The sequence below is a fragment of the Salmo salar genome, chromosome 10 (genome assembly GCF_965601325.2).
Source record: "Salmo salar chromosome 10, fSalSal1, whole genome shotgun sequence".
Lineage (NCBI taxonomy): Eukaryota > Metazoa > Chordata > Actinopteri > Salmoniformes > Salmonidae > Salmo > Salmo salar.
Window position 1 is genome coordinate 111,125,231 of NC_138300.1, and position 27,646 is coordinate 111,152,876.

At 43.2% G+C, this 27,646-nt stretch overlaps 1 protein-coding gene across 1 annotated transcript in view; it reads left to right on the forward strand.

Moving 5' to 3' along the window:
- Positions 1-10,708, forward strand: part of LOC106561580 (mitochondrial inner membrane protease subunit 2) — a 257,221-nt gene extending 246,513 nt beyond the window's left edge. The window contains 2 exon segments of the mRNA XM_045688754.1: positions 10,566-10,620; positions 10,623-10,708. Of these exon segments, the coding sequence (XP_045544710.1) occupies positions 10,566-10,620; positions 10,623-10,708 (141 nt within the window).
- Positions 10,709-27,646: the final 16,938 nt, after the last annotated feature.

A 27,646-nucleotide genomic window follows, 5' to 3' on the forward strand; every position in this document is an offset into this window, starting at 1 on the left:
AGGGGCTGAGGAAGCGCAGTCTTTTGTGTCAGTAACATTGAGGGTGTGAGAATGGCAGGCATGTCAGGGTCGGTTGACACTGACACTAAGGGTCTCGCATTGATTATTGCCATAACTTCAGACTTAAGAGTGCTCAAGACCTCATGTGTGAGACCAGTGGAGCCCGTCCGAAACAGCATAGCATCTAGGATACGTCTTGCAACCCCAATGAGTCTCTCCCAAGAACCACCCATATGAGACGAGTGTGGGGGATTAAATATCCAAGTACATCCCTTGTCTGAGAGGTATTTGGTCAGTTCTGAGTCATTTGTGTCGATTCCCACAGTTCCATGCAGGCACCTATAAAGTTTGTACCTTGATCAGAGCGTAGCACTTTTGCTGGACCACGGATAGAGAAAAAAACGCCTCAGCGGGTTGATGAAGCTGGATGTGGACATGGATTCGATGAGCTCAATATGGACTGCTCTAGTAGACATGCATGTAAAGAGCACCGCCCAGCGCTTGGAGTCTGCACTACCACCTCTAGTGCGACGAGTTATGACATTCCATGGTCCAAACACATCAAGTCCAACGCCGGTGAATGGTGGTTCAGATGTGAGTCTGTCTGCAGGCAAGTCAGCCATCTTTTGGTCAACTAACCTCCCTCTAATCTTGCGGCAGGATGACACTTGTGGATGATACCAGAGACCAGACGTTTGCTCCCAATAATCCAGAAGCCTGCTGCTCGAAAAGCTCCATCTGAAAAATGACGGCCCTGGTGAGCCACTTGCTCGTGATAATGTCTTACCAGCAGAGTGGCGACATAATGTGTCCGTGGGATGATGAGAGGATGTTTTTTCTCTTGTGACGTGTCGGCAGAGGATAAGTGGCCTCCCACCCTCAGCAACGCATCCTCATCAATCACTGGGTTCAGCTTTTTGAGTACTTTGTTTTGGGAACTCTTTTCCTTTTTCAAGGAATTTGAATTCCTCTTTGAAGGCTTCATGTTGCACACAGTGAATGATTGCTGTTTTGGCTTGTGACAACTCACTTGTACTGCATGGTTTATTACAGTCATGCCAGCCTCTGCAGCTGGTGTTGTCCTCACCGTCATGGAAAGATCTGGCAACATGAATGAGTCGTGCTGTGGCTCGATTGAGAGCTTTCCAGCTTGAGAACCTCTCAAAGCGATGAGAGCCGAGTTGAGCTCCAGAAACCTTAGTGGCGAAGGCAGTGACGTCTGGTCGAATCTCTGCGTCTGCGTGAGGCTCTACAAGCTCAAAATTGATGGTCTCAGGTTCACTTGAGTTTACTTGGGTCAGGAAAGGTGGACCTGAGAACCAACTGGTGTGCTTTAAGAGCGCAGCTAGCATGGGCCTGGTTGCATGGTCTGCTGGATTGCTTTCAGTGTTTACATAACACCACTGATCTGGATGGGTAGACTTCCTGATGCGAGTTATCCTATTGGCAACATACTTCACGTCTGTGTAGAACTCTACACGTCTGTGTAGAACTTGGCCGCATTTACATCAATGTCCATTTCGTCTCTGATCAGTTCATACATCTCAACAGCTAGCACAGCCGCACACAGTTCTAGGCGTGGGATAGTGTGGGCCGGACGAGGGGCCAATTTTGATTTCCCCATGACAAATCCAACATGGCATTGACCTTCCGAGTCAATAACTCTCAGGTAGGCTACCGCTCCTATGGCTACTGTAGACGCATCCAAAAAGATGTGTAGCTCTCTTCTTTGAGTGGTAGACAAGGAGACTGGGATGTAGGTCCGCTGAATATACATATGTTCCAACTCCATCAAAGATTCCTTCCACATTTTCCACTCCTCTTCTTTTTCTGTGGGAAGAGGGGCATCCCACTCACTCTGATCAGAAGAGAGTTCTCTGATTAAGGCTTTACCTTGCATTGTTATTGGAGCCACGAACCCAAGGGGGTCATAAAGACTATTCACTGTGGACAGGATGCCTCTCCGCGTAAAATGCTTCTCATTGTGGGACACCTGGAATGAAAAGCTGTCTGTTTCCAGGTTCCAGGAAAGTCCCAGACTCCGTTGAAAGGGGAGAGGATCCACTCCTAGGTCCAGATCTTTTGTACGGCCCTCCATAGGGAAGGCTTCCATAACTGTTTTCCTATTGGATGAAATCTTGTGTAGTTTCATGTTGGACTCCGCTAACATTGCTTGTGTTTTTCTTAAAATGTTGATAGCTTCTTCTGTAGTAGCTACTAATGTCAGCCCATCATCGACGTAGAAGTTCCTCACTACATATTGCTTGGGTTCTGACCCGTGTTCCTTCTCACCCTGTAGAGCTGCTCGACTCATGCAGTAGATGGCTACGGCTGTTCCCAAATACATGGACTTTCATCCTGTACTCAGTTATGTTTCTATCTGGATTGTTGTCTTCATACCAGAGAAACCTTAAGTAATCTCTGTGATCCTCACGTACACCAAAACAGTAAAACATTTGTTGCACATCTGCCGTTAGTGCAATGCAATCCTTGCGGAAACGCATTAGGACACCCAAGAGTGTGTTGTTTAAGTCTGGACCACTGAGCAGAACATCATTAGGTGACACGCCTTGACACTTAGCACTGGAGTCAAATACTACTCTTATTTAGTCAGGCTTTTGTGGATGGTAAACACCAAATATGGGCAGATACCAGCATTCTTTGTCTCCCTCTAGTGTCGGAGAAGGTTCGGCGTGGTCGTTATCCAGCATATTTTGCATGAAGTCAATAATATGACGCTTCATGTCACGCTTTTTGTCTAAAGTTCTGCAAAGTGATGTGAGACGGTTCATGGCCTGCTCCCTGTTATTAGGAAGGCGACGTCTAGTGGGGCGAAAGGGTAGTGGAGCCACCCAGTTGTTTCCATCATCCTGGAAAACCTGTTTGTCCATAATGTCCAAGAAGGCTTTGTCCTCCACTGATGGTGCTGGTTTATCATCGTCTTGTGTTTTGTCGAACACGGAACATCCCAGGCTGTCTGTGTTTACAGTTGTGCTTGGATCTCTCGAGTGCACTGTAGAGGGAGAGATGTGTTTCTGAGCTACGCTGTTGGAGTTCTCTTTTACCTGGATGATGTCAGGGCAAGGGCTCAGATAGGATGTGCGACCATTTTGAAGTATGTTTGTCCTGAACACGTTAACATTGGCTGGTCGGTGAGCCGTTCCCAGACAGACCTCACCCACGATGACCCACCCAAGGTCGAGTCGCTGTGCATAAGGAGTGTCGTGGGGCCCATTTATTTGCTCTCGTACCTTGTGTACCCTTAACCTCTCTAGGGTCGGCGGGACGAAATCGTCCCACCTACTCAACAGCCAGTGGAATCCCGTGGCGCGTTATTCAAATACCTTAGAAATGCTATTACTTCAATTTCTCAAACATATGACTATTTTACACCATTTTAAAGACAAGACTCTCGTTAATCTAACCACACTGTCCGATTTCAAAAAGGCTTTACAACGAAAGCAAAACATTAGATTATGTCAGCAGAGTACCCAGCCAGAAATAATCAGACACCCATTTTTCAAGCTAGCATATAATGTCACATAAACCCAAACCACAGCTAAATGCAGCACTAACCTTTGATCTTCATCAGATGACAACCCTAGGACATTATGTTATACAATACATGCATGTTTTGTTCAATCAAGTTCATATTTATATCAAAAAACAGCTTTTTACATTAGCATGTGACGTTCAGAACTAGCATACGCCCCCGCAAACTTCCGGTGAATTTACTAAATTACTCACGATAAACGTTCACAAAAACATAACAATTATTTTAAGAATTATAGATACAGAACTCCTCTATGCACTCGCTATGTCCGATTTTAAAATAGCTTTTCGGTGAAAGCACATTTTGCAATATTCTCAGTAGATAGCCCGGCATCACAGGGCTAGTTATTTAGACACCCACCAAGTTTAGCACTCACCAAAATCAGATTTACTATAAGAAAAATGTTATTACCTTTGCTGTCTTCATCAGAATGCACTCCCAGGACTTCTACTTCAATAACAAATGTTGGTTTGGTTAAAAATAATCCATAGTTATGTTCAAATATCCTCTGTTTTGTTCGTGCGTTCAAGACACTATCCGAATGGTAAAGGGTGACGTGCACGACGCATTTCGTGACAAAAATTTCTAAATATTCCATTACCGTACTTCGAAGCATGTCAACCGCTGTTTAAAATCAATTTTTATGCCATTTTTCTCGTAAAAAAACAATAATATTCCGACCGGGAATCTGTGTTTAGGTTCAAAGACGAAAGAAAATAAAAACATGGGGTCGACTCGTGCACGCGCCTCAGCCCATTGTCCTCTGATAGAGCACTTGCCAAAAGCGCTAATGTTTTTCAGCCAGTGGCTGGAATTACATCATTCATCTTTTTCCCGCCTTCTGAGAGCCTATGGGAGCCGTAGGAAGTGTCACGTTACAGCAAAGATCCTCAGTCTTCAATAAACAGAGTCAAGAAGCTCAAGGAATGGTCAGAGAGGGCCACTTCCTGTACAGAATCTTCTCAGGTTTTTGCCTGCCATATGAGTTCTGTTATACTCACAGACACCATTCAAACAGTTTTAGAAACTTTAGGGTGTTTTCTATCCAAAGCCAATAATTATATGCATATTCTAGTTTCTGGGCAGTAGTAATAACCAGATTAAATCGGGTACGTTTTTTATCCGGCCGTGTAAATACTGCCCCCTACCCCCAACAGGTTAAGATGTCTCGTCCTAAGAGCAGGAGGATGGAAGCGTCTGGGTCCACAGCTGGAATTTTGTCCGCCACTGGTTGCAGATGGGGATGATGATACGCAATGTCGGGGGAGGGAATCTCCATCCTATCATCTGGCATCATGTCACACACTATCAGAGTAGGGAGAGTGAGCTGCATGTGTCCATCTATAGACTCCACCATGAAGTTGATGGCTCTCCTGCCTGAAGTCTCTGTTACCCCAGAACAGGTCTTCATGGTGTATGGAGCAGAGTTGTCATTGTTGTTGAAGAGATTGAAAAACTCTGTCTTGGCCAGAGATTTGTTGCTCTGTTCATCAAGCACTACATACATTTTAACAGCTTTCTCTCTTTTCCCAGCTGGATAAGCTTTGACTAGGCATATTTTTGAACATGATCTTGGATTGACTGCCTCACCACAGATCTCCGTACACTTTGAGGTGACAGATAGAAGAGCATCATTACCTTGCTCCCCGCCATGCTCTTTCTCTGCTGTAGCGGTGTCTGTATTTGAAGGGGCTGGACCTGGATGCAGAGCAGCCAGATGTCTGTCGCTGGCACACTCAGAGCACTTGATTGACACCTTACAGTCTTTAACTCTGTGCTGAGTTGACCCACAACATCGGAAACAAACGCCATTCTCTTTGAGATATGATTTGCGCTCATCTAGAGTTTTGTATCTAAACCCACGGCACTTTTTAAGAGGATGAGGCTTGTTATGTATTGGGCAGTGATGGTCAGGGCTTTCAACCTTTGTCTTACTGGGTTTGGTTTGGTGGTCTGAGGGCTCTGATGACACATCTGTTTGTATACAGTCACAGGTGTCTTGCTGCTGTACCTGGCAGGTTTCTTCCTTTCATAGACACCTGGTTAGTTGAGGTGTAGAGGCTGAAACTGTGGTCATTTCTAGTTTTCGCCTGGTTCCTGATGAATCTCGAGAAGAACGAGAATGGTGGGAATGCTACCCGATAGTCCTCCTTGTATTTGGATCCCTGTGCTATCCATTTTTCTTGTCAACTGAATGGAAGGGTTTACCCTCCGAGATGTGTCCAGATAAGCGAGGCCTGGAAGGGACCCTTCTACTTTAGCACACTCCAGTTCGAGAAGAATGTCTTCTAGTTCTCTTAGTTTGTGATTGTCTTTGTTAGCCAGTTTTGGAAAATCATCAATTTTCTTCAACAGTGCATTCTCGATCACTTTGGGTGTACCATAGCACTCTCCTAGTCATTGCCAGACCATGTTAAGCCCTGCTGTTGCATTGAAAATATGGACAGATCTAATTCTCTTTGCTTGCTCAGATGACTCTGCCCCTAGCCACTTGGTAATTAGATCTAACTCTTCCCTGGCTGATAAATTCAAGTCTCAGTCATATTGAGAAAGGATGCTTTCCATGCCCAATAATTTTCAGGGCGATCATCAAACTTCAGGAGTCCGGAACTCACCATCTCACAGCGTAGGAGGTACTTGATGAGGTCTGGTGCCACTTGTGACTCAGGGAAGCTTTGTGTGTGTGACTGAAAGAAGGCTTGTTTTCCATTCCCACCATGCTGCTGTTCATTCCTTTTGAATGGAGAGTCTCTGCTCATGCTCCATTGTTTGCTACTTTCTAAATTGTGGCATGTAGCTGGGTCAACACTAAGCTCTTGTGTCTCCACTTCAAATGGAAGTTCATCAAAGTAGGGCCTAGCATGTTGTTGCACATGCTCACATGTACGTTGGACTGGACTTAAGGGCTGTGTCCCTGTGTCTAGTTCTTTGCGAAGCTCTCTGCGTTCTGATCCTACAGCTTCTTCAAAGGCTGCAGCTGCAGCCAACGCAGCAGCAGCTGTTCTCTCAACTTGGAGAACATATAAACTTGCTTCGAGGTCAGCTTTTTGCTTCAAATAGCTGGCCTCTATTTCCGCCTTTTGTTTCATCACAGAAGTTTCCTTCTCAGCATAGGAGACTTGAGCACGTGCTGCGTCCGCCTTGGTGCGTGCTTTGATGGCTGCAGAACTCGCAGTTGAGGATCTGCTTGACTGTTTTGATGACCTTGATCTTGTAGACTGAGACTTGGTCCCAATGTGCTGAAGAGGCTCCTCCATCTCTCTCTGTCAAACACTTGGCTCTGGTTGTTGTATCGAAGACTGCTGGTCTTCCCAAGGAACAGAGGCTTTGTTGGCTGATGAACGTAGAAATATAACCACCGTGTGCGGTTATTCTTGTGCTTGAGCCCGCCGTGATGATGTTTTTTCACTACTCTGCCCTTGAATTGCATTCCCATGCAAAACTAGACAGATAGCTAACAACTAAATCTTCAATAAAACTCCCAAGGCGTGACTTTTGTTGAATGAATATATTGAAAACGTTAATGTTGTGAAACTGCAAAATACAGAAAATAATATACTTTAGTATTCAATTCAAATCGAAATACTGTAGCTGTACATTATACATTTCAAGTTGAAGTTGCATGAAAATACAAAGCATGTGCCAAGGTACCATGCATCTGGCATGACGCCAAACCATGTAGCTAATTGTTACTCATATGGTAATTGGCTAACTCCTTTCATTACTCTAATAATGTACAACCATCTCTGTAGAATAACAAAGCATATTACACTAGAAACAGTAACAAAACTACAGTATTGAATATTTTACAATTCGTTTGCATGACGCACGAGCAAAGTAAGACAGCTGACGGCATACATGAAAGGCAAGGCAATTTGTGTGAGTAAATGCAACCAACCAACATTGATATGTAGCCCTACACCCAAACAAGGGCACTCCGTTCATCCACCTCTGGCCTGCTCGCCTCCCTACCTCTGAGGAAGCACAGTTCCCGCTCAGCCCAGTCAAAACTGTTCGCTGCTCTGGCACCCCAATGGTGGAACAAGCTCCCTCACGACGCCAGGACAGCGGAGTCAATCACCACCTTCCAGAGATACCTGAAACCCCACCTCTTCAAGGAATACCTGGGATAGGATAAAGTAATCCTTCTAACCCCCCCCTTAAAAGATTTAGATGCACTATTGTAAAGTGGTTGTTCCACTGGATATTATAAGGTGAATGCACCAATTTGTAAGTCGCTCTGGATAAGAGCGTCTGCTAAATGACTTAAATGTAAATGTAAATATGTAAGCAACTCTATCAATATCAAGATTATTATCACTAGCTAAATGCTTGACTCGAACTTACAAACAAATATTTTCCGAGGCTGAAACTGACAAGAAATAACTACACTGAAAGACCTGCACCGTAGTGTTGTTTTTAGCTGCTTCTATGCGTGCAGAACGAATTCCCTACTTCCTGTTTGTGTACAGTCTTTCTAAGTACCAGAAAGCTCCACTAGGGGGCGAATAACACCATGGAACACAATGAAAATCCACCTTAACCATTGTAATAAAATGATCTGTTACCTTCTAACAGGATGGCAGCACAACCGGTATAGACTAACAGTGAAATGCTTACTTATGGGCCCTTCCCAACAATACAGAGAGAAAGAAAATAGAGAAATAATAGAAAAGTAATAACAGAAAATAATAAAAGTAATAATAAATGCACAATAAGTAATGATAACTTGTAACTTGTACACATATACACAGGGTACCAGTACCAAGTCGCTGTGCAGTGGTACGAGGTAATTGAAGTAGATATGTACTTTTAACAAGGAATAAAGTGACTATGCGACAGGATAGATAATAAACAGTAGCAGCAGTGCATGTGATGAGTCAAAAAAGTTTGTGCTAAAAGGGCAAATAGTCTGGGTAGCTATTTGGTTAACTATTTAACAAACAATGTAGCAGTCTTATGGCTTGGGGATAGAAGACATAAGACTACTAAAAAGTAAGTCCGGGTAGCTATGTGGTTAACTACACTGCTCAAAAAAATAAAGGGAACACTTAAACAACACAATGTAACTCCAAGTCAATCACACTTCTGTGAAATCAAACTGTCCACTTAGGAAGCAACACTGATTGACAAAAAATTTCACATGCTGTTGTGCAAATGGAATAGACAACAGGTGGAAATTATAGGCAATTAGCAAGACACCCCCAATAAAGGAGTGGTTCTGCAGGTGGGGACCACAGACCACTTAACAGTTCCTATGCTTTCTGGCTGATGTTTTGGTCACTTTTGAATGCTGGCGGTGCTTTCACTCTAGTGGTAGCATGAGACGGAGTCTACAACCCACACAAGTGGCTCAGGTAGTGCAGCTCATCCAGGATGGCACATCAATGCGAGCTGTGGCAAGAAGGTTTGCTGTGTCTGTCAGCGTAGTGTCCAGAGCATGGAGGCGCTACCAGGAGACAGGCCAGTACATCAGGAGACGTGGAGGAGGCCGTAGGAGGGCCACAACCCAGCAGCAGGACCGCTACTTCCGCCTTTGTGCAAGGAGGAGCAGGAGAAGCACTGCCAGAGCCCTGCAAAATGACCTCCAGCGGCCACAAATGTGCATGTGTCTGCTCAAACGGTCAGAAACAGACTCCATGAGGGTGGTATGAGGGCCCGACGTCCACAGGTGGGGGTTGTGCTTACAGCCCAACACCGTGCAGGACGTTTGGCATTTGCCAGAGAACACCAAGATTGGCAAATTCGCCACTGGCGCCCTGTGCTCTTCACAGATGAAAGCAGGTTCACACTGAGCACGTGACAGACGTGACAGAGTCTGGAGACGCCGTGGAGAACGTTCTGCTGCCTGCAACATCCTCCAGCATGACCGGTTTGGCGGTGGGTCCGTCATGGTGTGGGGTGGCATTTCTTTGGGGGGCCGCACAGCCCTCCATGTGCTCGCCAGAGGTAGCCTGACTGCCATTAGGTACCGAGATGAGCTCCTCAGACCCCTTGTGAGACCATATGCTGGTGCGGTTGGCCCTGGGTTCCTCCTAATGCAATATAATGCTAGACCTCATGTGGCTGGAGTGTGTCTGCAGTTCCTGCAAGAGGAAGACATTGATGCTATGGCCTGGCCTGCCTGTTCCCCAGACCTGAATCCAATTGAGCACATCTGGGACATCATGTCTCGCTCCATCCACCAACGCCACGTTGCACCACAGACTGTCTAAGAGTTGGCGGATGCTTTAGTCCAGGTCTGGGAGGAGATCCCTCAGGAGACCATCCGCCACCTCATCAGGAGCATGCCCAGGCGTTGTAGGGAGGTCATACAGGCACGTGGAGGCCACACACACTACTGAGCCTCATTTTGACTTGTTTTAAGGACATTACATCAAAGTTGGATCAGCCTGTAGTGTGGTTTTCCACTTTCATTTTGAGTGTGACTCCAAATCCAGACCTCCATGGGTTGATAAATTGGATTTCCATTGATTATTTTGGTGTGATTTTGTTGCCAGCACATTCAACTATGTAAAGAAAAAAGTATTTAATAAGATTATTTATTTCATTCAGATCTAGGATGTGTTGTTTAAGTGTTCCCTTTATTTTGTTGAGCAGTATATTTAACTATCTGCATTTAACTTTTTTGACTGATCATATATGCTGCTGCTGCTATTTCTTTATTCAAATCAAAGTCTATTTAACTGCTGTCGTGACAACACAACTAAGAGAATAACCTAACCTAAAAATAAAACACTGTTTTGAATAGAAACATTTTCCTGAAACATTTGTAGTATTATCAGATGCCCCCACGGCCAACACTAGTCACAATGGACATGTTTTGTCCATCAAGCCTTTGATAGCCATGTTATTAACGCCATAGAACTGCCCCTTGATTCTAATGATAATTTAATGAGCGATAGTATGATCATTATTTGACCAGGCTCCTCTCCTCCTTGTCCTTCTCTCTCTCCTCCTCTCTCCTCGTCTCTCTCCTTTACTCACTCTATTCCTATCCTCCTTTCCACAGGTGTCTCTGGGGTTAGTGCACGTCCGTGCCTCCCACATCTTCTGGCCGCCCAATCGGTGCAGAGGATCTAGCCGTCCCTCCCTCCAGAGCAGAGACCCCTGCTGAACTGGCACGTGGACACAACAGAGGAGGAGGAAGACTGAGGAGAGGCTTACTCATGGCCATATATATACTGTACCTACCTACACACTTTCTCTCTTTCTGTCATACATGTGAACATGTCATAGTCCTTTCATAGTCAAATCTTTTCAGTCTCCTGAAGGGGAAAATATGTTGTCGTGCCCTCTTCACGAGAGTCTTGGTGTCTTTGGACCATGATATTTTGTTGGTGATATGGACACCAAGGAACTTGAAACTCTCAACCTACTCCACTACAGCCCCGTTGATGTGAATGGGGGCGTGTTCGGCCTTCCTTTTCCTGTATTCCACAATCAACTCCTTTGTCTTGTGCCAGGTCTCTGACCTACTCCCTATAGGCTGTCTCATCGTTGTCGGTGATCAGGCCTACCACTGTTGTGTTGTCAGCAAACTTAAAGATAGTGTTGGAGTCGTGCTTGGCCACACAGTCATGGGTGAACAGGGAGTACAGGAGGGGACTAAGCACGCACCACTGAGGGGCCCCCGTGTTGAGGATTAGCGTGGCAGACGTGCTGTTGCCTACCCTTACCACCTGGGGGCGGCCCGTCAGGAATTCCAGGATCCAGTTGCAGAGGGAGGTGTTTAGTCCCAGGGTCCTTTGCTTAGTGATGAGCTTTGTGGACACTATGGTGTTGAACGCTGAGCTGTAGTCAATGAACAGCATTCTCATATAGGTGTTCCCCGTGGCCTTGTGAATGTTGACCCGTTTAACTTTTTAAGGTAATGGGGGCAGTATTTTCATTTCTGGATGAAAAGCGTGCCCAGAGTAAACCGCCTAATACTCGGGCCCAGAGTCAAATATTTGCATATTATTAGTAGATTTGGATAGAAAACACTGAAGTTTCTAAAACTGTTTGAATGATGTCTGTGAGTATAACAGAACTCATATGGCAGGCAAAACCCTGAAAAAAAATCCAACCAGGAAGTGGGAAATCTGATGCTTGTAGTTTTTCAAGTCATTGCCTATCTAACACACAGTGACTTAGGGTTCATTTTGCACTTCCTAAGGCTTCCACTAGATGTCATCAGTCTTTAGAACTTTGTTTCAGGCTTTTGCCGTAAACAGAGAGCGAACAAGAAGGCCGGGTAGTTGGTGACTCAGAAAATGACATGACTTCAGTGGCGCGCATTCACATGATGAGGTAGCTGTGTTCCATAACATTTTTCAAGACATTGGAATCGTCCGGTTGGAATATTATTGAAGTTTTATGTTAAAAAGGCCCTAATGATTGATGCTATACAACGTTTGACATGTTTCTACGAACGTAAATATAACTTTTTTTTGACTTTTCGTCGTGAAGTTTTCGGCGCGATTCCTACATTTGGAGTAGCTTACTGAAGGCGCAAACAACAAGGAGGTATTTGGACATAAACTATGGACTTTATCGAACCAAACAAGATTTATTGTGGACCTGGGATTCCTGAGAGTGCATTCTGATGAAGATCATCAAAGGTACGTGAATATTTACAATGCTATTTATGATTTTAGATGACTCCAAAATGGCGGGTATTTGTATTGCTGGTTTGGTTTTCTGAGCGCTGTACTCAGATTATTGCAAAGTGTGCTTTCCCCGTGAAGCTTTTTTTAAATCTGTCACAGCGGTTGTATTAAGGACATGTTTATCTATAATTCTTTGAATAACAGTTGAATATTTTATCAACGTTTATGATGAGTATTTTTGTAAATTGTTGTGTTCATTCACCGGAAGTTTTGGAGGCAAAATATTTTCTGAACATCACGCGCCAATGTAAAATGGGTTTTTTGGATATAAATATGAATTTTATCGAACAAAACATATATGTATTGTGTAACATTGAGTCCTAGGAGTGTCATCTGATGAAGATCGTCAAAGGTTAGTGCTTAATTTTAGCTGTATTTCTGGTTTATGTGACGCCTCTCCTGCTTGGAAAATGGCTGTGTGGTTTTTCTTGTTGACGCTCTGTCCTAACATAATCTAACTTTATGCTTTCGCCGTAAAGCCTTTTTGAAATCGGACAATGTGGTTGGATTAAGGACAAGTGTATCTTTAATTAAGCATGCCCCATTCAAGAAATGTAGAACCAGGAACAGATATAGCCCTTGGTTCTCTCCAGACCTGACTGCCCTTAACCAACACAAAAACATCCTGTGGCATTCTGCATTAGCATTGAACAGCCCCCGTGATATGTAACTTTTCAGGGAAGTTAGAAACCAATATACACAGGCAGTTAGAAAAGCTAAGGCTAGCTTTTTCAAGCAGAAATTTGCTTCCTGCAACACAAACTCAAAAAAGCACCTCCTCCCAGCTGCCCACTGCACTGAGGATAGGAAACTCTGTCACCACCAATAAATCCACTATAATTGAGAATTTCAATAAGCATTTATCTACGGCTGGCCATGCTTTCCACGTGGCTACCCCTACTCAGCCGGGCTAGACAATCTGGACCCTTTCTTTCTAAAATTATCTGCCGAAATTGTTGCAACCCCTATTACTAGCCTGTTCAACCTCTCTTTTGTGTCGTCTGAGATTACCAAAGATTGGAAAGCAGCTGCGGTCATCCCCCTCTTTAAAGGGGGGACACTCTTGAAACAAACTGCTACAGACCTATATTTATCCTACCCTGCCTTTCTAAATTCTTCGAAAGCCAAGTCAACAAACAGATTACCGACCATTTCGAATCCCACCGCACCTTCTCCGCTATGCAATCTGGTTTCAGAGCTGGTCATGGGTGCACCTCAGCCACGCTCAAGGTCCTAAACAATATCTTAACCGCCATCGATAAGAAACAATACTGTGCTGCCGTATTCATTGACCTGGCCAAGGCTTTCGACTCTGTCAATCACCACATCCTCATCGGCAGACTCAATAGCCTTGGTTTCTCAAATGATTGCCTCGCCTGGTTCACCAACTACTTCTCTGATAGAGTTCAGTGTGTCAAATCGGAGGGCCTGTTGTCCGGGCCTCTGGCAGTCTCTATGGGGGTGCCACAGGGTTCAATTCTTGGGCCGATTATTTTCTCTGTATACATCAATGATGTCGCTCTTGCTGCTGGTGAGTCTCTGATCCACCTCTACGCAGACGACACCATTCTGTATACTTCTGGCCATTCTTTGGACACTGTGTTAACTACCCTCCAGACAATCTTCAATGCCATACAACTCTCCTTCCGTGGTCTCCAACTGCTCTTAAATGCAAGTAAAACTAAATGCATGCTCTTCAACCAATCGCTGCCTGCACCTGCCCGCCCGTCCAGCATCACTAATCTGGAGGGTCCTGACTTAGAATATGTGGACAACTACAAATACCTAGGTGTCTGGTTAGACTGTAAACTCTCCTTCCAGACTCACATCAAACATCTCCAATCCAAAGTTAAATCTAGAATTGGCTTCCTATTTCGCAACAAAGCATCTTTCACTCATGCTGCCAAACATAACTTGGTAAAACTGACCATCCTACCGATCCTCGACTTCGGCGATGTCATTTACAAAATAGCCTCCAATACCCTACTCAATAAATTGGTTGTAGTCTATCACAGTGCCAACCGTTTTGTCACCAAAGCCCCATATACTACCCACCACTGCGACCTGTACGCTCTCGTTGGCTGGCCCTCGCTTCATACTCGTCGCCAAACCCACCGGCTCCAGGTCATCTACAAGACCCTGCTAGGTAAAGCCCCGCCTTATCTCAGCTCACTGGTCACCATAGCAGCACCCACTCATAGCATGCGCTCCAGCAGGTATATCTCACTGGTCACCCCCAAAGCCAATTCCTACTTTGGCTGCCTTTCCTTCCAGTTCTCTGCTGCCAATGACTGGAACGAACTGCAAACATCTCTGAAGCTGGAGACTCATATCTCCCTCACTAGCTTTAAGCACAGCTGTCAGAGCAGCTCACAGATCACTGCACCTGTACATAGCCCATCTGTAAACAGCCCATCTATCTACCTACCTCATCCCCATACTGTATTTATTTATTTATCTTGCTCCTTTGCACCCCAGTATCTCTACTTGCACATTCATCTTCTGCACATCTACCGTTCCAGTGTTTAATTGCTATATTGTAATTACTTCGCCACCATGGCCTATTTATTGCCTTAACTTACCTCATTTGCGCTCACTGTATATAGACTTGTTGTTTTCTTTTGTTCTACTGTATTATTGACTGTATGTTTTGTTTATTCCATGTGTAACTCTGTGTTGTTGTATGTGTCGAATTGCTACGCTTTATCCTGGCCAGGTCGCAGTTGCAAATGAGAACTTGTTCTCAACTAGCCTACCTGGTTAAATAAAGGTGAAAAAAAAAATAAAAAAAATGGTGTGTACTACAGCTTATCATGAGGTACTCTACCTCCGGCGAGCAATACCTCAAGACTTCCTTAATATTAGACATCATGCGCCAGCTGTTATTGACAAATAGACACACACCCCCACCCCTCGTCTTACCAGACGTAGCTGTTCTTTCCTGCCGATTCACGGAAAACCCAGCCAACTGTATATTATCCGTGTTGTCGTTCAGCCACGACTCTGGAAACATAAGATATTACAGTTTTAATGTCCCGTTGGTAGGATAGTCTCGAACAGTGATCATTCAGTTTCTTCTCCAGTGATTGCATGTTGGCCAATAGAATGGATGGTAGAGGCGGGTTACCCACTCGCCGACGGAGTCTCACAAAGCACCCCGATCTCCGCCTCCTGTATTTCCCTCTTTTCTTCACGCTAATGATGGTATTTGGGCCTGGTCTCGGAGAAGCAGTATATCCTTCACGTTGGACTCATTAAAGAAAAATCTTTGTTCAGTTTGAGGTGAGTAATCGCTGTTCCAGAAGCTCTTTTTGGTCATAAGAGACAGTAGCAGCAACATTATGTACAAAATAAGTTACAAACAATGCGAAAAAACACACAAAATAGCACAGTTGGTTAGGAACCCATAAAATGGCAGCCATCCGCTCCGGCACCATTATGTACATACTAAGTGCAATTCGAGAGGAAGTTGTAATCATGGTGTTTAAGTGTATCCTGTGATATGCATTAATAACAACAACGACCTGCAATTTTGTATGCGTTTGTGTTAGTTTTTGTTTCATTTCCAACATACCAGTAAATCTTAAAGGCACACTCAACAACATGACATCATCATACACAAAGGAGTGACTTCCTACTTACAGACAACATCAACAACAACATCAACAAATTGTGTTTTGACAGATTTGAATTATGTCATTTTTGTTGGCTGCTGTAGGTAGGAAGTCAAATGTCAAATTGTGGAGAGTACCTTTAATTTACCTTTAACGTTACAATGCTGTTGTGCTGACATGATGAAAGTGTTTACTGCCAAGAGAGATCTTCCACTGCTTGTGAGTACACTCATAGAAAAAAAGGTGCTATCTTTAACCTAAAAGGATTCTTCGTCTGTCCTTATAGGAGAACCTGTTGAAGAACCCTTTTTGGTTCCAGGTAGAACCCTATTAGGTTCCATTTAGAACCCTTTCCCTAGAGGGTTCTCCTATGGGGACAGCTAAAGAACCCTTTTGGAACCCTTTTTTCTAAGAGCGTAGGCTATGTTTTATTATTATTATTATTATAGTATTTCTGAAACCCCAGATCCATGTTCAGTCCCTACATGACATATTTGTTTGAACTGATAATTTGACTTCAATAGACTGCAACAGAGAAAATGAAGTTCACTACAATTGAGGTTTTATTCATGCATTTTGGAGCCAGAAAAAACGGATTTACATAAAACCGATTGATGAACTCTTCTTCTAGCAAATTTAGAAAATGTAGCTAAATGGTTGTTGTTGACTTTGCGATGGGAACAGCTATGTCTGGCATGAGACTGGCACATAGAAGAAAGTCTCATTGCAGGTGTCTTCGGCCCTCCCACTGAGTCAACACACACAGTGCTGTGATGATAAAATATGCATAATTACTAAACAGAGAACCATCTTTTAATAGTCTGAAATGGAATACTGTAAGATTTCCAGTCCCAAGATCATAAATTCCTGTATATCCATGGAAACACAAATATCTGTTTGCACACCAATGGCATAGCAATTTGTCCCAATGCTTCTTTTTAATAATAAACACATTTGAGTTGTTTCTACCATATTTCATTGTATTAGCTAAGAAGCATGTATATCCAACATAGTGTTTGTACTACAGACTGATGACTTAAAGCTCCTTTGAACTGTTGAATTATTACTTGCCTCTACCATGTTTACAAAAAGCTGAAAAGGCTGGCCTCTTCATAATCTTATATTTCGTTACCTTGCCAACACACCATGCATGCTGTAGCTGCTACCATACTCTGGTCCTCTTGGTGAGAAATGCCCTTATTTAGGCTGCTAGGATACTCGGGTCCTCTTGGTGAGAAATGCCCTTATTTAGGCTGCTTGGATACTCGGGTCCTCTTGGTGAGAAATGCCCTTATTTAGGCTGCTAGGATACTCGGGTCCTCTTGGTGCGTTGCCCTTATTTAGGCACACAACCAACTGACTCAGGAAATAATCTTTAGAAAAACATCTTCTGCTCTGCTGTCACTGGAGAGAGAGACAAAGACAGAGAGACGGAGACAGCGAGACAGAGAGAGAGACAAGACAGAGAGAGTGACAGACAGAGAGAGAGACGGAGACAGAGAAAAAGAGGCATCCACCTTCCATTCAGAATTGTTTTTATCCACAATTTATGGTCTGTTCAGGATGTGTTGTCTCGCTGACAAATACATTAAATCATACGCAGTGAGATTTTATGCATGAAGTGATTTAAGAATTCTGACAGAATGGTATATCCTGAGATAATAGGAGCATCAGTCAGCCATATGTCAGTATGACGTCTCTACTCCTCAAGGACAGTTCCTTTCTGCTGCTTATTAGTATGTTATTGCTGACCGATGTTGTGTCTATCTTCACTGTTCCTTCGTCCCCTGAGGGTTGCATTACAATACAATATTGTATAACTACAATAGTATTACCTTACACCAATGTGCCACATCCAATCTTAAAGTGAGAATACCTTGAGAACAATAACAAAGAGATGAGTCATTGTTAAACTCTGAACGTTACAATGAGCAGAGGGGAATAAAAACCAATCATTGAAGAAACAACTCTCCAATATGTTCATACATATTCCAATCGTTTTTGGCCTGGTATTGCCCCTTGTCGGTTTTACCTACTCTGTAATGAAATCTTGAGGCAGTCAGTGACGCGCCATGTCTCATTTGACCATTTGATTGCTCCTCTCTTAGATATGGTCTTGACCAGCTTGAAATGCAATTATGCTAATCGGAGAGCGTCCAGGGTCACTCGAGCACTTTGGAGCTCATACCTTGCCTCAGAATGCACCCCCCCCCCCCAACCCCTACACCCCAAAGGCGTTTAGATTATCAAGAGGCATATCCTCTGGCCCTGTAATAGATATTAAACAGTGAGTGGCTCCTGTATGTAGAGGAGCGCAGGGAATTAACCTTCCTTCAACTGAGGTCACACCACCACCATACTGTGCATGGTACAGTAGGAGGCTAGGAGCAGTACAATTGTCTCTTTTACTTTAAATTAACCTTGACGTGGTGGTTTGTGCTCCTGGTCCACAAGGCTCAAAGCAGCAGGAGCAACCAGTCCTTTATTGTAATAAAAGGCTGTGGGAGAAACCGGCGCTTTAAGTCATGTTTGACCCCTAACAAGTGGTCTAACTCCTCAAGATGAGTAGGAGTGTTTGCTGTGGGATATTAATATTGTATTGTGTATGGTGCTACAGTGTGGTGAGCAAAGCAGAGCGGAGCAAGGTTTTACTGCTAACCTACAAAGCATTACATGAGGTAGGAGCAAGCCATCTTTCCGATTTGGTCCTGTCGTACATACCTACACGTACGCTACGGTCACAAGACGCAGGCCACCTTATTGTGCCTAGAATTTCTAAGCAAACAGCTGGAGGCAGGGCTTTCTCCTATAGAGCTCCATTTTCATGGAATGGTCTGCCTATCCATGTGAGAGACGCAGACTCTGTCTCTCCAGTAGTTCCTATGATTGAGTGTAGTCTGGCCCAGGAGTGTGAAGGTGAACGTAAAAGCGCTGGAGCAACGAACCACCCTTGCTGTCTCTGCCTTGCCGGTTCCCCTCTCTCCACTGGGATTCTCTGCCTCTAACCCTATTACAGGGGCTGAGTCACTGGCTTACTGGTGCTCTTCCATGCCATCCCTAGGAGGGGTGCGTCACTTGAGTGGGTTGAGTCACTGACGCGATCTTCCTGACCGGGTCAGTGACTCCTGTCCGGGTTCCTGTCCGGGTTGACCTGCTGTGGGGGAGATTTTCGTGGGCTATACTCGGCCTTGTCTCAGGACGGTAAATTGGTGGTTGGAGATATCCCTCTAGTGGTGTGGGGGCTGTGCTTTGGCAAAGTGGGTGGAGTTTTATCCTGCCTGTTTGGCCCTGTCCGGGGGTATCGTCAGACGGGGCCACAGTGTCTCCCGACACCTCCTGTCTCAGCCTCCAGTATTTATGCTGCAATGGTTTATGTTTCAGGGGTCTAGGGTCATTCTGTTATATCTGGAATATTTCTCCTGTCTTATCCGGTGTCCTGTGTGAATTTAAGTATGCTCTCTCTTTTTCTCTCTCTCTCAGAGGACCTGAGCCCTAGGACCATGCCTCGGGACTACCCGGCCTGATGACTCCTTGCTGTCCCCAGTCCACCTGGTCATGCTGCTGCTCCAGTTTCAACTGTTCTGCCTGCGACTGTGGAACCCTGACCTGTTCACCAGACGTCCTACCTGTCCCAGACCTGCTGTTTTCAACTCTCTAGAGACAGCAGGTGCGGTAGAGATACTCTCAATGATCGGCTATGAAAAGCCAACTGACATTTACTTCTGAGGTGCTGACCTGTTGCACCCTCTACAACCACTGTGATTATTATTATTTGACCCTGCTGGTCATCTATGAACATTTGAACATCTTGACCATGTTCTGTTATAATCTCCACCTGGCACAGCCAGAAGAGAACTGGCCACCCCTCATAGCCTGGTTCCTCTCTAGGTTTTTTCCTAGGTTCTGGCCTTTCTAGGGAGTTTTTCCTAGCCACTGTGCTTCTACACCTGCATTGCTTGCTGTTTGGGGTTTTAGGCTAGGTTTCTGTACAGCACTTTGTGACATCAGCTGATGTAAGAAGGGCTTTATAAATATATTTGATTGATTGACTGATTGGTGGCAGATGTGTGTTTAAACGCCAGGATTAAATGTGCCCTGGGCTTACACTAATATAATAACCCTGAGAGTTAGTTACTCTCACTAGCCTATTCTGGGATAATTGTATATGGTTAGTCAGTTTGAGCACTGAGCACCCATGAACCTGTTATTTCTTCATCAACACTTAATATCCATCCAGATCGGGGTAGAAGAATGTATTAAAGCAAAAGTTACATTTTTAAAACAGGCTTTTTGTTTTATTCAACCGACAGTAGTCATAGGTAATGGTTAGCAGAATGTTAAGAAGCATTACACCTTTAAAACCCATATGAATAGCCAATAACAATCATAAGTACAACAGTATACATTCAATGTCAGCATATATAGTTCAATTTTATTCACAAACATCATGAACTGCCCTGAGGCTGTAACAGTTGACCCCCTACACACTAGTGGTCTATCTATGTCCCCTACGCCTCTAGTATTTGCCTCTACCGCTGACTTTGTACTCAGGAGGAGTGTCCTTTAGGCCTGTTATAGTGGATATCTTCCATTTTGAAAAGCTAGAGTTGGATATGGCACCAAGACTTTGCCCTCGGCCATTGCTGATGCTGGTGCGGCAGTGAGATTTCAGTCAGAGTTCTTACTGGAGATGGGTGGAAAGAAGGACATTTGCTCTAGGAGTCATTTTAGTCCAATATAAAGGAATCATGTAGTCTGGAAAGGTTTCTGTGCCAGAAGATAACCAATAACACAGAATAATAACTAACTAGCTGTATTTTGAAAAGGTTAAGCCAGGCCTTTGTTTTCTTCTTAAAGCTCCTGGCAATATCTAAGCCTCTATACGTGCCGTACTGAAGCTTTTTATCAATCCATTTCAGCACCAAGAGAGCACCATGTCCAACGCTTTTCACTGACAATGACAATAATATTGGTTTAGTGAGATAACAACTGATGAGGACTCCTTTTTGCATATTTAAAGTTGCATGATGATAAAGGTTTTTTGAAGCCTTGGACAGAAATTAAAGTTCACTATCTGCAGGCGACATCCTCGTCTGGAAAGATAATGGAAATGAAAATGGAAAAAAAGTAGGCCTAGCTATGTTTTGGGAGAGTTTAATACTGTAACGATAATATTAATGGCAGTATTACCAGGCATGTTGAGTTAAGCTTCAATAGATCTATATACTCTCCATAAGCCACAACCTTGAATACATATCCTTAATAATTTATCAAGAAATTAGCTTTTAATATATTTGTAATGTAAAGTTGATCTAATAATGTAATATTTAAAGATAATGAAGTATGTATGTATTATTAGATATTAAAACACAGTATTATTATCACATTATAGCTTGTATCCACAGGTTGACTAACTGATATTTGAGGATGAGATTGCCAATTCTCGAAAATGCTGTGGGGTTACAAAATTCTAAATTCCACAAGGAAGCACCCTCCATGATGTCCTCCACCTATGACGGGTTCTACAGCATGCTTTGTCTCTCTTGAATGAGAGCACCAATACAACAGGCTGTGAGTGTAGCACATCGTCCATGAGCTGCCTAGCAGTTGTACAGTAGACTACTTTAACGAGTTATCATTTGGCTTCATGTTGACACTATCTCTATGACACTATCTCCCAAATTCTTGCTGCAAAGAATTACTTTCACAGGAGATGGTTCAGGAGATTTAAAAAGATGTGGTGTGTCCCTGCCCTGTCATTTTACTGAAAGCATTAACTGAAATGTTTATTGCTTCAAAGAGAAGAGACTGGCTGTTGAATTACTCTGTATTGGATCCACGTACAACTGAGGTAAAACAGATTTCAAACTGAATGCAGTGTTACCAAATCATAGTGGCAAAAAGCCTTATTGAATTTCTTCTGTAGCAGAGGAAGCATTTTTTTTGCCCCTTTATTGTGCCGGCAGTTGGGATAAATGGTGAAATAATCCTTTATGGAACATGTATGAGTATAATTATTTTATTATTATAAATCATTATAATGACTGCTTAATTTCCCCTACAATACAAGTGACAACCATTTCTCAAATATAAATGACAATAACACGTCACTATCCATGAGAGAAGGTTGTGATCTTTAATTAGGTATAACATGGCTGGTGTAGGTAAATGCAATTGGACAAAGGCTTCATGGAGCAAATTAGAGACAATTACAGACCTGTATTGACATTAATGACATTTATTATGCTCAAGGTGCCCTACAATGAATATATTTCCATGAACCCTTGCCTTCACACCTATTCCTTCATTGTATAACATTGTTTTGACACTGTTAAAGAGCTGTTAAAGTCCTATTAATGAGAACTTTAGCTCAAATATGTCAGTTCCAGAAGTTCACCTTCACTCTCTTGTTCTCTTTCTCTCCTTCAGGAAGGTCAGACAGAACAGGACACCGTGGTAGAATAAAGCCAGTAGGCTCTAATGTGCATCATGAAACACAGGTCAATACAGATTTCCTCAAGAGCCTGTGATAAGTTCAATGGCCATTGAACACAGATCAGCAGGGACATCCTGCGGAGTTATTGTGCACCTGAGGATGGTCTAACGGAGATGGCTATGGTCTCACCATCAACACTTTCTAATAGGATGACTAGAGATGGGTCACACAAGGAGGTCCATTTTGGATTTGACCTGGGTAAAGGGAGATTACGTATTGGTCTAACCATCAAGACTATTATGGAGGGTCCTCTTTGAAAATAATGAATGGAGATGGGTCATGTTAGGAGGCCATCTTGGAATTGAACTGAATCCATTAACCACTGGGCACTAACGTCAGTTCAACGTCAAGTTTTGATTTTCACTAACGTGAATTCAACGTGAACAAACAAAACAAAAAATGTATTGGCTTTAGGGAAAGAGTTTGGTGGTAAAAAGACTAAATGCCCTTAAGTTGATGTTTAGCAAATCCAATCAGTTTTCCACATTGATTCAACATCACATAGATATTTTTTGTTGAAATTAAGTGGAAACAGTGCTGATTCAACTATTTTTTGTCCAGTGGGTAGCTACTTTTTTACAATTACACTGTCATGGCAAACCTTTAATAACCACTAAGTATGGAGTATTAGTGTCATTACTGAATGTACTTTATTCCATCAATATCTAATGACTCACAGTAATTGAAGACACGGGGAATTTTAAAATTGGAAACAAAGGTTTTATTTTATTTTATTTTGAGTATGTTATTATTGTTAGTACCAATCTCTGTGTATTTTTTTGCTTTTCAAAAATAACACTGTTCATGGAATGGCAAAAATGATACTAATATATATTGATGTTTACGCTGTTGTTCTAAATAGCAATACAAAACCCATTCATTAATTTGACTTCATATTGACTTAATATCAGTGTACACCATTTGCATATCTTTGCCACACGATAAAGGCCCCCAGACATGGCAGCTTGTAAACCGTTCAAAGTGGCTCCTCCAGTCTTCCCAGTAAACAAGCATTTGTAAGAAAACATATCATTCAAATAAGCTTTTAATCTGTTAAATAATGACCAAGAGGACAGCCTCTGTCACCGCCTTTTATTCCAGTACCCCAGGAATCCCTTGGATGAGCAGCATTATCTTATTGAACATGACAATCATATTACTGACACAGCAATAGAAATGAAACGGTAAATTGAATTCATATAACCGAGTGAAGAGAATGTGATTTTAACAGTGGCGAAACGCTGAGGAAAGTGGATTTTTATGTCAAAATCACTTAAAGAAGGATTTCAGGGCCTCCCCTGTTTGGGGAGTCTGAGCTATTTCCTTTTACACTCTACTGGTTATTCATGATGCAACATGTCTAAACTGAGCACAGGTCATGGCGCTATGAGCGATGCCCATCTGAAATTCAATTCCCCTACGCTTGGAGGAGCGCTACCTCCAAATGTCAGCGGTGACTATCCTGCTATCTTCAAAAGCACTGGCGCTGGGGGCTTTCAACCACAGAGGTGTGAGACCACCTTGACTCCACTAGCTCTTACGGCTTAAATATAGCATAGATGAGATTAACCTCGATCTATTGATTTTGGTTAATTTACATTATGCAGTGAACTTACAGTGCGCATAAGTAATGGTTCACCAGCCACTCACACAATTCATTGAGCAAATTGGTTTGTTTTCTGGACTGCATAGAGATGAAATCTACAACAACAATGCAGATGTAAGGGTAGAATAAAATTATCTGGGCAGCTTTAATATTCATGAAAATGTGATTATTCAAGGCGTCATGACAGTGGATGTGCTGCTGGGAGACTTGGGTCACCAGCTCTTGAACCACAGCCTCCTCTGGGAGGCATCATGTGCTAAATTATGGATTCAGATATCCACCATCACCTGACAAGTGGAACCCACACACAGAGGGGGTCGCGCAGGGCGTTTAGCCCCAGGCCCTAACTCCTTGGCTTTACCCCATTGGAGGTAGCAGCAGGAGGGAGAGATGCAAACGAGGTAGGAGCAGAAATGGGGGAAAATATAATAAATATTCTAAGTGAGATATTTGCTGAGAACCAGTTCAGTGCTCAGTAACTACATACTATGGCCACTCAACCCAATCCAAGCCAAAAGGTACACACAGTAACAGAGAGTGTGCCTACTAGATAAGATTCATACAGTACCTTCAGGAAATATTCCCACCCCTTGACTTTTTGTTGTGTTACAACCTGAATTTAAAAATTGATTATATCAATCTTTTTGGGGTCACTGGCCTACACACAATACCCCATAACATCAATGTGGAATTCTGTTTTTGTTTTTACAAATTAATAAAAAATGAAAAGCTGAAATGTCTTGAGTCAATAAGTATTCAACCCCTTTGTTATGGAAAGTCTAAAACCTATCAACATATTTTAATTAGTTCATATATTTTTGTTAAATAAATGTTACAATTTTTCTTCCACTTTACAAAAATAAAGCCATTTTAATCCCACTTTAACACTGGGGGTGAATACTGTAACCACCAGGGCCTTTGAGGTATAGCTATACCTTAGTACCACAAGATATTATAGCCTAGTCTCTTCCCACAGTCACTGGAGCGCCATGAGTCTGGCAAATAGCGCTAGACTAGCTATAGGTACTGTATCTCACATGCACCCCTCAGCAGCTGACTGGTGCAGAACCAATTAAGACTCAATTCAGCTGCTCATTGTCCTGCAGAGAGAATGAGAGGCCGGTCAGCCTGATAAGAGGCTCAGCAACACTTTATACCAGCAGCATTACCACGCTGTTCTTCCACTGGAGTTGTCCCGCTTAGGACCCGGTGCTATCTCTATCTCCAACACTGTTGGCAAGACGAGGCAATTTACCGAGGTTAGAGTCTAATCATGCTAGCTAATACAACTCATTGTATATTTTGTGTTATCACACATTTGATAACCTGTTTGGGTGTACCCAAGGAGGGAATTGGCGGAATACGTCTACGTGAATGTAAATACGACTAGGTAATCTAGGTGCAAATTATGTAAATATATTGATTAGATATTTCTCAAAATATTGTTAGGCTTTAACACAGCGGTCAGATATCCAGCGTTAAACTATTAATAAGCTGTTGATTGGGTTTGCTCCGATTCCCAGTCTCAGTACACATTGAGAAAACAAGCAAATATTTGTCTCTCTTCTTGGCGCTTTTCTCAGTGTGAATTCACCAGAACTCATAATGCAGCCGGAGACTCAGTGGCCTCTCCCTCTACTCCATATTCTCTTCCTCTCCTCTCCTCTCTACTTCTGCTGAACAAAAATCTAAACGCAACGTTGGTCCCATGTTTCATGAGCTGAAATAAAAGATCACAGAATTGTTTCAGAAGCACAAAAAGCTTAGTTCTCTCAAATGTTGTGCTCAAATTTGCTTACATCCCTGTTAGTGAGAATTTCTACCTTGCCAAGATAATCATCCACCTGACAGGTGTGGAATATCAAGAAGCTGAAAACAGCATGATCATTACACAGATGCACCTTGTGCCAGGGTCAATAAAAGGCCACTCTAAAATGTGCAGTTTTGTCACACAACACAATGCCACAAATGTCAAGTTGAGGGAGTGTGCAATTGGCATGCTGACTACAGGAAAGCCGTTTGTCCACCAAAGCTGTTGCATGTTAATTTCTCTACCATAAGCCACCTCCGTCGTCATTTTAGAGAATTTGGCATTACGTCCAACTGGCCTCACAACCAGAACGCATGTATGGCGGCGTGTGGGCAACCGGTTTGCTGATGTCAACGTTGTGAACAGAGTGCCCCATGGTGGTGGTGGGGTTATGGTATGGGCAAGCATAAGCTACGGACAACAAACATAATTGCATTTTATCTATTCAATTTGAATGCACAGATACCGTGACGACATCCTGAGGCCCATTGTCGTGACATTCATCTGCCGCCATCACCTCACATTCCAGAGTGATAATGCATGGCCCCATGTCACAAGGATCTATACACAATTCCTGGAGCAGAAAATGTCCCTGTTCTTCCATGGCCTGCATACTCACCAGACATGTCACCCATTGAGCATGTTTGGGATTCTCTGGATCAATGTGTACGACAGAGTGTTTCAGTTCCCGCCAATATCCAGCAACTTCGCACAGCGGGACAACATTCCACAAGCAACAGCCTGATCAACTCTATGCGAAGGATATGTGTCGCATTGCATGAGGCAAATGGTGGTCACACCAGATACTGGACTGGTTTTCTGATCCACACCCCTACTTTGATTTTTTAAGGTCTGTGACCAACATGCATATCTGTATTCTCAGCCATTGAAATCTGTAGATTAAGACCTACTTCATTTATTTCACTTATCTGATTTTCTTATACGAACTGTAACTCAATAAAATCTTCGAAATTGTTGCATGTTGCGTTTATATTTTTGTTCAGTAAACCTCTACCTCCCTCTCGGAATATGCCTCTCCTTTCTCTCTCTTACCTAAAGTCCTAAAACAATTCAAAAGGCCTTGCTGCCAGTCTTTAGAGGAGAAGCTACAGAGAGGTGGCATGCATGGCTGACAGTTACAGACGGATGGTGACATACACATGCCTCGACTTCCCATGACCTTGGTTGACCTGGTTAGACATAGATAAACCATCAAACTCACTGGATGAAGGCCATTGTAACGGTGAGAGGTCAGGAGTAGCAGCATTCCTCATACAAAACACAAAATTAGGCTAGACCGCGGGAGATTCACATTATAGAGCAATTGACATTTAAATGTAATTTCCGATTGAGCCGACATATGTAGTGTTTACCGTGAATAAGGTCTCCGCGAAAGTGGGGGAAAAAACAGTGCCTTTAAAAGGTGCATAGCTTGAATCTGAATGCTCATAAACCAGTTACATACGTTGTTGCTAGAAGCTTAACAGCCAGTAATAGACTTTAAAACTGGTCATACCAGGGGATGTGCTCTATACAACGGTCTCGACTGTAAAATAGTTGTTCTGTTTAACCTGGGCATAGTGTATCATGAAGAGGGAGCATTTGACCCTCAATGATTGAGACAGTGAACGTTCCCTTGGAAACTGTAGTGTACTCTTACTGCCCTCTAGTGAAAAATTACACACAGTCACAGAGTACCATAGTAATACTGTATAGGGATCCAAACTGGTGGGGGGGGGGGGCAAAGAAGGTGAGAAGGCGGAAACTAGCGTGATGTGTAGTATAGAGCTATGCAGGATGTCAACTGGATGACCCATTTAAGGTTTAAAACCACTAATTTCTCCAACATGTGAAGCTGAAGTACAGTTGTAAAGAAAACACTACTGTTTCTAAAACAAGGCAAAGACCAAACAGGG